This window comes from Prionailurus bengalensis, chromosome A2 (genome assembly GCF_016509475.1).
Source record: "Prionailurus bengalensis isolate Pbe53 chromosome A2, Fcat_Pben_1.1_paternal_pri, whole genome shotgun sequence".
NCBI classification, from domain to species: domain Eukaryota; kingdom Metazoa; phylum Chordata; class Mammalia; order Carnivora; family Felidae; genus Prionailurus; species Prionailurus bengalensis.
The window spans coordinates 152,414,011-152,426,338 of record NC_057348.1 but is presented as its reverse complement, the minus strand read 5'-3'; the positions used below and the strand labels follow the sequence as shown (position 1 = coordinate 152,426,338).

The 12,328-nt window shown below is 47.2% G+C and overlaps 1 protein-coding gene across 3 annotated transcripts in view; it reads left to right on the top strand.

The window, feature by feature from the left end:
• Nucleotides 1–471: 471 nt before the first annotated feature.
• Nucleotides 472–12,328, top strand: part of DGKI (diacylglycerol kinase iota) — a 449,833-nt gene continuing 437,976 nt past the window's right edge. For all 3 annotated transcript variants that reach the window (XM_043589661.1, XM_043589660.1, XM_043589662.1), the window contains exon 1: nt 472–922. In XM_043589661.1, the coding sequence (XP_043445596.1) occupies nt 495–922 (428 nt within the window). In that variant the 5' untranslated portion in view covers nt 472–494. The remainder of the gene's footprint in view (nt 923–12,328) is intronic.

The window sequence follows — 12,328 nt, the reverse complement described above, 5'->3', positions numbered from 1 at the left end:
AAGCGGGGAGCGGGGACGGAGAGAACGCCGCCCCAGGCACCGGGCACCGGGCATCAGGGCACTCCCGGGGACCCAGGTGGGCGCTACCGCTCCAGGGCCGCCCACCCGGGCAGGGCACCTCGCGCGTCCGGGTCCCCGCCTTCTCGTGTATTCACCGGGGCGCGGCACGCTCTCCTCCGAGTTTCCCTCCGGGGCTCTCCTCTCCCGACGCCGGGGTTCGCGTCCAGCGCCCGGCGGCTTCCTGGCCCCCTCCCTCCGTGCTCCTCTCCGGCAGCCCCCGACGGCTCAGGGCAGAGTTCGCGTTCAGCGCTGGCCCGTGCCCCCGATTTAGGAAAAGGCCAGGGTTGGGGGCGGGGGGGGGGGGCGGAGGACGGAGGGCGCGGGTTGGCGGCGGGGAGGCAGAGGGGGGCGGAGGGAGGTGGCCTCTGATTGGTCGGGGAGGGGGAGTGGAGGCACGGAGTTTCCCACAATGCCCCGGTGCGGTGCAGCGGCGGATGGATGCTGCGGGAAGGGGCTGCCATTTGCTGCCCCTGCCAGCGGCGCGCGGACCTGCTCGCTCTCCTGCGGTGGCGGCCGCCGCCCGCGCCGTCAGCCGGCCCGGCCTCTGCAGCGCCGCCGCCTCGGCTCCCTCCGCGGCCGCCGGAGCGGTCGCCATGAACCCCAGCTCCTCGGCGGGAGAGGAGAAGGGGGCGACGGGCGGCAGCGGCGGCGGCGGAAGCGGCGCCGGGAGTTGCTGCCTGGGCGCGGAGGGCGGCGCGGACCCGCGGGGCGCGGGGGCAGCGGCGGCGGCGGCGGCGGCGGCGGCGGCGGCGGCGGGGGCCGCTGCCCTGGAGGAGCCCGCGGCCGCCGGCGCGAAGGAGAAGGACGAGGCGCTGGAGGAGAAGCTCAGGAACTTAACTTTCCGGAAGCAGGTCTCTTACAGGTAGGCGCGGGCGCCCGGGCGACCGGGAGACAGGTGCCGCCGCGGGGCTGAGACCCGCTCTCGTCCCTCACCCGGGCGCTTCCGCGGAGTTGGGGGCACCTGGCTCGCTGGCTCGCTCTCTGTTTCTCTCTCTCTCCTCTCTATCTCTCTCTCTGTGTTTCTCTTTCTCTCTCCCCCTTGTGGGGAGACGTATTCTCTTCTCATCCCATCATTCTGGGCTGGAGGGAAGCTGGGTGCGCCCGGCTTCCCTCTGGAACAGGACCGAAGACTGGGTCTCTGAGATCAGAACAACAACAAAAATGCGTGTGTGCGCGGGATGCGGGGGGGGGGGGTTGCAGACGCAGACAGAGATGCCTAGTTTTCTTAAGAGAAGTCCTCGAAGTTGTCCCTGAGGCGGTGTCATCTGTAACCACTCCCCCCTACCTTCCAGATTTCCTTGGATGAACCTTTGGCACTAACTTGGTAGTTGAGATCACCGTCCAGGCAGGAAAGAACAGCGCTGTCCTGAGGGGAGATCCTTGTGGAAGTCGGACCTGCAGGGAGACCTCCCGTGAAGGAAGGGACGGTGTGGATCGAAGTCTGTAGATACTCAGCGGGTTAGGGGGTGACCCGTACCTGTGCTCTCTCCCTCTCTCCTGGGTGTGCCCAGCAGGAGGAGGTGGGGAGCCCGCTGGCCAGCCATGGAAGAGTGAGAGAATGGCACCATGCTTGCCCCTGAGGGTGGATGCATTTGTGAGACAAGCACAGTGTAGGCTAAATGGCCACCAAATTATAATAAAAGATCAGCCCCAATTGTCTCAGGATCCAAAAAACGAGAACTGAGGATTCATTAGGTTCTCTGCTCCACCCCCAGCCCCCCACCCCCAGGGCAAGAATAAAAATGTCCAGAGATTCAGAGAGTTTCAGAGACTACCCTTACTGCTCTGTTAGTTTGAAAGTTCAGGTGATAAATCCAGCACAGAATGACGACAATTTGCACTTGCTAGGGGTTGGAGTATTTCTCGAAAAAGGGTCAGTAAAAACAGTAGTGTGACCCTGTCCTTTGAACTAGCGGTCCTTTCCAGAAACCCCTATGAAGTATTAAGCCTGTCACACCATGTGCTGTTATGTAAGCAAAGGCAGATGACAGAGGTGTGTGGGTTTGTGAGGGTGTGTGTTGTATTTATGGGGGCATGCGTGTGAATCATTGGGATCCCCATAGGCATTGCCTGGACCGGAGGCCCCAGTCACTAGGGCATGTGCTGTGTGTCTAAGCGTTGGCTTCTGATGACTCTGAGACGGTCTTCCTGGTCAGGTTGTGGTTCCCGCATTCCTTGCGTGCATTTTGTCCTCTGTGCGTCGAGGGAGTTTCCCACTTGACTTGCTCTTTTAGTTACTCGCATAGATGAGGATCAAATGAATCTTTCTCTTTATATTTTTTGGTTTCCAAAAATAGACAAGTGGTGGAGAGTGGGGTAGCTCTAGGGAGGTATGCTGGGACACAGGCAGCTCCACTTCCTCGTAATGATGGCCTGCCTGGCCCTTAGGGGAACAGGGACTACATTCAGCCTAATTTAGGAACTGTGAGTTGGAGGGGGCTCATTACATTCGGCACATTGTGGGTCTGGGCTCCTGAGCTGAGAAACTGGCCTGTGTTACTGGTATTCATCAGACTCCTCACTAGGTAGGGCTCCAGAGGCAGAGTTTGCAAGGGAAATCATTTCAGCTTGCCTCTTGGCAGGGGTCATTCTCTGAGCTTCTCTCCTGGCCACGGGTGCTGTGTGGGCCATGGCTTTCCCGGTTGCAAGCTCACACATGCATGTGTAAGTGTGTGCACACACAAACAGAGACATGAACACAACATTTTTCCATAAAGAAATAATAATCCTGCGTTTGCCTTACGTACCATAGAGGTGGGTCCTACTTTGTGAACATTCCCTTTTCAGTAAAGCTGTATAATCTCCAATTCAGGGAATCACCTCCATCAGCATCACCTCAGGTGGCTGGTTCAAAATGCCTGCTACCCCAGCCTTAGAAAATCAAACAGTCTGTGGGTGGGGATTTTTAACAGGCTCCCCGGGCAGTGCTTAAGCACACTAATATGTGAGGACCGTTGCCCTATTTTTTCCCAAAGGCTGAACAATTGATCTTTGAGCTCATAAACGGTGCCCAGCCAAACAAGACCAGGCAGTCCCAAAGTCAGAGGAAAGACAGTGAAAAGATAGTTGATTTCATCTGGGACATGTTTATCTTGGATAACCTGGAGAGTGTCTCCATTTTGATTCCCATTATTAGTTTTTTAGAGTCATGGTGAATGGTGGACCATTCACCGTGGGAGCCATTCCTGCCAGATTCAGACATAGCTGGGCCTGACCTTTTGCTGGTGGGTCAATAAATGGTCTGTAAGGAAGTACACCTCTGGCTGGAGTTGGGCATTCGCCCTTCAGTGGGGACCACCCCACCCCACTTCTGGGGGCACTCGAGGACAGTGACTGGTTGGAGTTCATGGAGAGAGGTTGGGAATACCTCACAGGATGGAGTCTGAGTGAAAGAATTCGGTTGGTGAATGAAATATGGCTGCTTGTGTAAGGGTGGGGGGAGTCATTTGAGGTGGGAAAGAGGAGATTTGCAGGTAGGTAAAAAATATCTTTTGAAGAACATGGGTATTTGCAGAATGACACTTGACAGGAAAGAAGAAGGGGGCTTTGGGAGAGGGTGTGCGTGTGCGTGTGTGTAGGGGGGTCTCATCTGCTCCTTCTGTTGCTAAGGAACATATAAGCTAGATTTAAAAATAAATGAGGAGTGGGTGGGCATATGCAGTGACTCCTGTCTTTTTAGGAACTGGAGCCCTTTACAAAAAGCCTTTAAATAACCATTTCTGGAGGCAGATTATTCATTTTGCTTGACTTTTACTTTGTTAAGTAAAATAAACTCCTTTATATACCCCTAGATTTCCCCTCATTATCTTTTCTTTCTTGGCTGTTTTTGGGAACCATTTTTCCCATGAGAATTTTTCCTTTATTTCAGATTCTGCTCCCCTAGAGCAAATAGTCTCTGTAGACTGTAAAGCTGAAGGTTTTACAAGGCAATGCAAGTGAGCTGGTACTTTTCTCTTCAAATTACTACTTCCTTTTTCTTTGCAAATTATGGTGCTGCAACAGATACATATGTGCCAATGACTATATAATGTGTAGGAACTGTTTTTTTTTTTTTTTTTTTTACTGCTGTAAGAATTCCCTTTTAAGTTAGTAAAAAAAAAAAAGTCTTTCAGAAATGCACAGGGGAGGGGAAGGAGAAAGTAGCTGATGGTTATTGCCTTCTATGTACCAGGCACTGCAGTAAGTATTGTTGTATATTCCATCCTATTTACTCTTCGTGACCGTCCTATGGTATGATTATGGTTATGTCCATTTTATAGAAAATGAACGTGAGGTATAGAGCTCGGATAGGAGGCAGAATTGAAACCCAGATCCAACTCTAAAGGACTCTCTCCTTAGACCACTTTCTGCTTCTCCAAATATTCATTTCAGGTCGGAAGTCTCTCCACGTGTATGTAAGTGTGTGTGTCCGTGTGTGTGCAGTGTGAGCTGTTCTTTCGCCTCCTCTGTAACATGTAATACAGGTCATAATATATTATCTCTTGTACACTTTGGACCATATTCCTTTGACCGTATGATTTTAAGGATTTTCTCTACTATTTCAGAAAGAAAAATGAGGATCAATCCATGATCACCAAAGTTTATATTGGTTTCGCTTCATAGAACAAAACCACCTACATGGCACCTGCCATCATTGTGGATACCCGTGTTAGAGTTTTAGATGCTTTTGGATAAAATGGCACAGATGTTGTGTAGGTGAACCTAGATCCAGTGAAGAACTGGCCCGTGTACCTCTTTGAGCACCCCCGAAAAAACGATGAGGTGTGATTTCACTTATAAGAAGGCCTGGGCGACTAATGGTACTTATAAAATGTTGATGATGTGGTTCAGCTTCTCTGCTTATACACCGGAATAGTAGTACCAGACCCTCAAAGGGAGATTTTGGTACGAGACAGGCATAGCAGCAGGGAGTATTAAAATACTTAGGTTAGACAGCCAGGTAAAAAATCTTTTCTTATTTACAGGTTGGTGATAAGAACGTGGTAGTATTTCCCTTTGTGTTTTGTCCTGCAAAGCAAGATTATGTGATTCTAAGAAAGACAAGTGGAGTGTAAGAAAGCCAGACAGGACAGCATGGGCATTTTTTCTCCTTGCGAGAGAATCAATCCTGGGAGCGGGGAGTTTTCTTCTTCCGAAAACCAGTGTGCCAATATCCTCCTTTGTAAATCAGTTTTAGTTCTTTTATGTTTTTGTCTGTGCTTTATACATTTGTTCACTATTTCGAGCCTTTAGGGTCAGAGGAAAACTTTGGTTCTGATTTAATGTTTCCTTCCTCAGTAATCACTTCGGACTTAGCTAAAGGTAGACTTCCTCAATCCAGACACAAACTGGGCAAGATTGCACTTGAACTATTGTCCATAGTACTTCACCTGTTCGAGTTGACCTTTGAGAGCCTTGGTTTTTACCTGGGAGCGTGATGGCATCGGACCCTGTGGCATCAGGGGGTGGAGAAGTTGAAAGGAGTTTTGCTGGTGTTCATTTTCGCTGCGACAACCACAGCATTGCCTCACGGGGTCAAATCAAATTAGAGTAGAGTTAGCTCTTTGAAACATTTTACTGTCTAATAAGAGAAAATGAGGACTCCTAGTGAGGCCCCGGGCTTATTGCACCTTCCACGTCCTTCTGGGCTGGGCTCTGGGATACGCACACCCTTTAGGCAACCCCGAATTGTTCTTAAAGTGGGCTGAGAGGCACTCATTCTGTGAAACTGGAAGCATCTAGAAGGACCACTGCCTAGATATTGTTGTGATGTTTGTTTTCTTACTTGGGTTTATGTGGGTTAACACCTGTCCAAATTATTTTTTCTGAGACCTTGTAATTTTTGCTTTAGGACAGCAGTTACTCCAAATTAACGGTGGGTAACTGAGGGATAAGGAGCGAAACAAAGTCTAAGCTGAAAGGTTTCTTTTTTTTTTCTTTGAAATTTAATTTGCTTGACACAACTATAAACGTGGACTAATTTCAAATTGTTTGAACTGGCTGGAACCATTTGCACTGTTGGAATTGTTTGAACTGGTAGGAATGTTATGCCTGCTGCAGGGCCTAACAAACCAATGCAGTGCAGGAAAAGATGAAAGAAATTAAAATGGTGGGGTACCTGGGTGGCTCAGTGGGTTACGCGTTCGACTTGGCTCAGGTAATGATCTCGCAATTTGTGAGTTCGAGCCCCGCGTCAGGCTCTGTGCTGACAGCTCAGAGCCTGGAGCCTGCTTCGGATTCTGTGTCACTCTTTCTCTCTGCCCGTCCCTTGCACATGCCCTGTCTCTCTCTGTGTCAAAAATAAATAAAACATTTTAAAAAATTAAAAAAAAAAAGAAATTAAAATGGCAAGTTAGGTCTGCTTGAACATGCTGCTCCCATAATTCCTCTCTGGCCTGTTCACCAGGCAGACTCCTCTTAGGATTGCTCAGAGGTGTCCACTTTCTGTGGTAGGTGGTCGGTCTTCCCATGTCCTCACATGGCACTTGCAAAAAGCCGTGTTAGGACTCAGTTGTAATTTTCTGGTGTGGGAGCTTGACCGGGATTTAAACCTGGCACCTTCCGGCTGACCTTGGGCGTGTTGTGTAATCCCTTGCAGGCTCAGCATACTCATCTCTGAAATGGGGGGAATCATAACACGTACCTTAGAAACTTCTCATGAGATTTGAGTGAGTTACCTTATGCCCAGGGCGCAGCACAGCGCCTTGCACCAAGTTAACTTTTCTAATTATTATTATAGAGTTGTTAGCCCCTTAGAAGCCAGAGATTGCACCTTACCATTTGAATCCCTGAATCCTGTTCTCATTACTCAGTAGGTGTTGCATAAATATTTATTGGATGAACGAATCTAATTGCCTTCTTTAAATAAACTACTGCTCTTACCATTCCCTGTCCATCTCGGGTTGTGATTTTCGTTTCTCCTGAAAGAAAGCTTTGCCTTTTTTCTCATTTACACTTTGTCCAACAGCCCAGAACTGTGTTTCCGTTTACAGCTTCCTGTATGACTACCTGCACCAGCCGTTCGGCCAGCTGTTCGGGGCTGGAGAGGGGTGGCAGAGCTCTTACTTAACCAGCTATTTGCAGCTTGTCAAAGAAAAAGCCTTAATTTGCCTTCTGAGTAGCACTAATTAGCTCTCTGGCTCTCTTTCTGTCTGTCTCATCCCTTTCCAAGGGGGCATCATTGATTTCCTCCTCGGGGAATTTTCTGTTGACTTTTTTTCCTGTGATTAGAACTTAGAAAGGCACAAAGATGGCTGCCCCGCCGTCCTGGAATCTGGCCTGACCGCTGTCCAGCCAGCCGGAGGTTTTTGCTCCCTCGGCGGCCTCTGGTCTGCAGTCCTTCGCTCTCTCCTTCCAGTTCACCCGACTGACTTTGGCGGAAAAGTTATTATAGGAAGAATTCCTTTGTCTCTTGTAACTCTAAGCTTTTGCTTTGTTTTCAACTCGCTTAATGACAAATTCTGCAAAAAAGGGCCAGCTACTTTTTATGCACCTATATTTATAGCACTTGAAGGGTGGCTGGTGAGTGTAGTGTTCAAAGAGAGGTGGCGGGAACGCTGCGGTGTTCTTTTAGAGAAAATCAGATCATCAGGTGTGTGTGCGCTGGTTGGCTGACGGAGGGGGCTGTGGTTGGGTAGAGGTGGGAAGAAGGGTCTTCGCAGATGAATTTTAATGTTCTTCCCTTGCAGCCCTGAGGTTTTGTGAGTCTCTGAAACGGAGCTGATACTGTTTTTTAAAGGCAACAGCCTTCTGACAGGGACTTGTGTAGTCCTTAACCTCTAGCCATTTTGCTTAAGTGGAGATTTGCCGTTAGATTTTCAGATTCATAAATAATGCTCTGATAAGAGCCAATTCTGATTTAAGCTATAACATGATGGTCTGACATGCTGGATTGCGGTTGGGGCGGGGGTGGGGGTGGGGGTGGGAAACAACCAAAACTTAAAACAGTAAGAAAGAAACTGCAACCAAATCTCATTATTCTTACTCTTCGATGTCGTGACAGACAGGTGGAATGATGGTTAAGAGCCCTGACTCTAGAGCCCTGCCACCGGCTTCAGTTCTCCCTCTATCTCTGCCTGCTGTGTGACCTTGGGCACGTTGCTTCATCGCTCTGTGCCTTAATTTCCCCTTGTATAAAATGGTAGCGACAGTGGGACCCTCCTTGTAGGACGGTTTGAAGGCTGACACGCATCATGCTCCCTGTCACAAAGTTAAGTGCCGTGTTTATTCCGGTGGTATCACCCATCCTTAAGTCCTGTTAGGGAGATCTGTTTATTAATCTTCAATGTGTTGAACATTAGTCAGATGTCTGTGGCCAGTGATAAAATTATTCAGATAATAGGAAAGTCAGATAGCTGTGTACTTGGGAAAATAAAGGTACAGGTTTTGGCATTCACTGAGGTATGGGACCTGTACTTTTCCTTTCACAACTTGTTAAAATCAGTTGACTCTCGCTAGAGGGTATGGAGAGGATCGAGCTGCCTCTGAGTGCTCTGGAAATCGGAGGAGGCAGGAAGCCGAGGTCGGAGAAGATGGGCATGGCCAGCGTGCAGAGGAATCAGCGTGCAGCGGCCCACACCCCCAAACTGGTCATCCGGGAGCAGGAAGCCAGACGCGGAGGATTGGGTAACAGGGTCTCAGAGCTCAGAGTGTCGGGAATAGATAAGTAGATAAAGACAGAGGTGCTAGAAATAGAGTTGCCACCAGGGACTCCAGGACAGAGGTTATTTCTCCTCTGGCCCGGCTCGATGCCGTCTGCTTTGTGTGTCCAGACAATGGCCAGCTGCCGCGTCCTGGCAATCAGAGAAAAAGCTTCCCAGATGCTACCTGTCCTGGATTATTTCAGAAATTGAAGGCTCAGCCTTCTGGGATGTTCTGTCAGTTTTCTCAACCAGGACAAACAACAGAATTTACTTTTTAAAATTGTAGGTGATTATTAAATATTTGTTGAACAAATAAAACTGGCTCAGGACTGTGAAATAAGTACTGAGGAAGTAAATTCATTTTTTTTCCCCTATAAAAGATAAAGGAGAGGCAGTTTGGTCGCTTTTGTGTATCATGTAGATTTTCAGGAAATAGCCAGAAAATAGACTTCTTGAAAACTCCAGAATACATTTTTAAAATGTGTCTTGCCTTCGTGTGTCAGAAAGATGTAAAAAATCCTTTGGAAGAATACATTTTTGTTTTAAAAACACTTGAAAGCAGTTTGTTTAAAGGTGAAAGGGGTTTTATATAAGCGTATGTGGATGCAGTTGGAAAGGGTTCCGTGTATCACTTTGAGACAAACTTCTGGAGCATTCTTCAAACCGAAAGGATTGTGTTCTCATCACTGTCCTTATGTCTGTAACTGGGTTTGAGGCAATCTCTCTCTGAGACAGAGAGCATTCCCTGTAGGGGTTTTTTTGAGAAAAGAGCCTGATTTAAAACGGTTTCTTCCTTTTAAATTGGCCTCCTCTCCATGCAAAGACTAAGCCATGGCATATTTTTGTCTCTTTCCCATTGAAGCACTGTCCTCAGCATCTAAAGTGAGACAGGAAGTAGAGAAACCTTGAACTCCAGAAGCCTCCGAGCATGATCTTCTCTGGCAGAGTGAACACCCATGGGGCTGCTGAGCCTTCCCGGCCTACCCTGCCTTTTCTCACAGTGGCCAAAAAACAGCAGCCACCGCTGTTCTTGTCCTTCCCAGTGGCCTCTGACATACCATTCCCTGAGGCAGCAAAGACAGCCCATGTACTTCCCAAGTTTTCGTGCAGTGCAGCTAAGAGAAGAAAAATGCTCTCCTTGGTTCAGATCTGGGCCGCAAGTGTTAATTTACTTAACTCTCTACTTGTGAATATTAATCAGTGTGAGGTACTGATTTTAGTAAACGTTTCCTCTGAGCCGTGAAACATTTTATTTATAGCATTTTCACTTAACCCTCAATTAAGTAGGGGCTATTATGATTTCCATTTTACAGATAAGAATATTGAGGCTTAGAGTTTAAGCAACTTGCGTGAGGTCCTAAGGCTTATGGCAGAGTTCAGATCCAGTTCCATATTTGCCAACTGCTTCCCCAGTGCAGCTTTTTACTCTGGTTCTTTCACCCATTCCCACTTCCTATGTACAGATAGCCATATTTGCACTATCTAGTGGTTTATTAGACCAACATCCTCTGAGAGGAGAGACCCGTGGGCCCATCGTTTTGGGGGGCCCAGCCAGTCCTAACACAGGACATAGACAGAGGTTGATTGGCCGAGAGACCAAGAATTCCTTCCCTGTCCAAGCATGGACTCGGCTCTGTGAATAGCTGTCTGCTACTGGCCATTGTAGGCAGGCGAAGACCGAGCTCTCCTTTCTGAAACTATATGATTTTTCTCCATGGCATGGGGTGGAGGAAAAAATCCAGTTTCCTGGGGCCAGGGAATGCTCTGCAGGGATTATAGCTCAATACGTGTCCCCTCCTTTAATTTCTATCTCCAGTACAAGACCTTGTCATATGTTGTAAGCAGAGTGGAACTTGAGGGGCTGGTGGTTAATGGTACAATGGCGTGGGGTCCGGTGAAGAAGTTTGCACCGATGTATGTGTATTTTGTGTGGTTGAAGTGGCACAGTAAAAGCACCATCTGATTTTTTTGAGTATCCTTAGGAGAGTGGAGTCTTCACCTTTAACTGGAGGGCCTATTCAGGCTGTAAGTACTTTCAGTGTAAGTTTTTTCATAGCAACACCCTTCAGAATTCATAAGTATATGCATGTGTGCTGTTATAGTCACCTAGAAAGTTCCAAAGGATGATTTAAAAAACCTGAGTCATTTTTTCCTATTTGAAGAAAACCTTCAGAATTTCTTAGCAAAATAAATCTCTAGTTCAAAAATAAACGACAAAGCTATTTAAAGATTAAAACAGAAGCTTTCTATGAGCCAGTGTGGAATTATAACAAAATCTAAGGGATTTTTTTTTTTAAAAGACAGATTTCTGGAGATTTCTTACACTGTTAATACCAACTAAATTTAAGTACTTCTAATAAAAACGTGTGTGGCGCTTTTAGGGCTTTGCCATTTATAAACTGCTTTCACCTGCTTGATCTAATTTTACTCTCAAAACAGTCTTAGGCAACAGGTAGAGCAGGTATTGTTTTTTAGAGCCATTGTACGTTTCCGGAAACAGGCGTGACCACTAGGTGACTTTCCCAAAGCCACAAGCCGGTAAGGGGCGTTGCCAGGCTTAGGCTAGTTTTTGGATTTGAAGTCCCATGTTCTTTTCACTTCATTACACTGCTTCCATGCCCCGCCGTATGGAAGGGTAGATAGCAGCGTTTCCCTTTCATTAATTTTATTTACTTGACTTTATCTCAGTTGTTAATCACAATGGACAGAGTTGGAATCAGTTACTGGCTGGCCTACCAAACCCATATGGCATTGATTTGGAGGATGACCTCATTGTCATCCTCATGACTCTTTCTGTATATTCAAAAACATGGAACCACCAGCAGCATGGTATATGTTTAATACACCTTCTGTTGGGGAGAAAAAAAAGAAAAACATTCAGGCTCTTCCTTTGCATTAGTTGCTAAGCAGCAGCCATTTCATTGTAAAGGAGATTCAGTTCAAGTAATGACATAGGTATTCCAAGAATAGCATTTCATTTTTACAGCAACTGCATTTCACGTCTCCATATAGCATATGCTCCTGTGGCTCAGTGATTTTAGGGGGAGCAGTGGGCACCTCAACACATTTGTTGAATATGTGGAGAAAATTCAATATAGCTGATCACCTAATAACCAAACTCCCATGGTCTGTGACTAAGATTGTGCAGCAAGCATGGGCTGCCTGCAGTTTTAAGGATTTGGAAGCGTCTCCAGAAAATACGACTGCCAAACAGGTATGTTTTTGAGGCCACGTTTGACATTAACTGAGAACATCTCGATGGAATACTCTGGATAATTTAGAATTCTAAAGGTTTTTTTCTTATTAAAATTTTTAAGATATTTATTTATTTATTTATTTAGAGAGTGAGAGCGAGCACGAGCAGGGAAGGTGCATCGAGGGAGGTTGAGAGAGAGTATCCCAAGCAGGCAGTGAGCCCGACGCAGGGCTCAGTTTCCCCTGAGCTCATGACCTGAGCCGAAATCAAGGGTGGCACACTTAACCGACTAAGACACCCAGGTGCCCCTAGAATTCTAAGATTTTGAAGTAATATGACACAGAATATAATTTGGTTGCAGCAAGGAACTGGATTGTGGGCAAAATTTAATTGTATTGAGATATGGCTGGCAACTGAAGGCTCTTAAAAATGAAGATAAAAGCAAATCCTG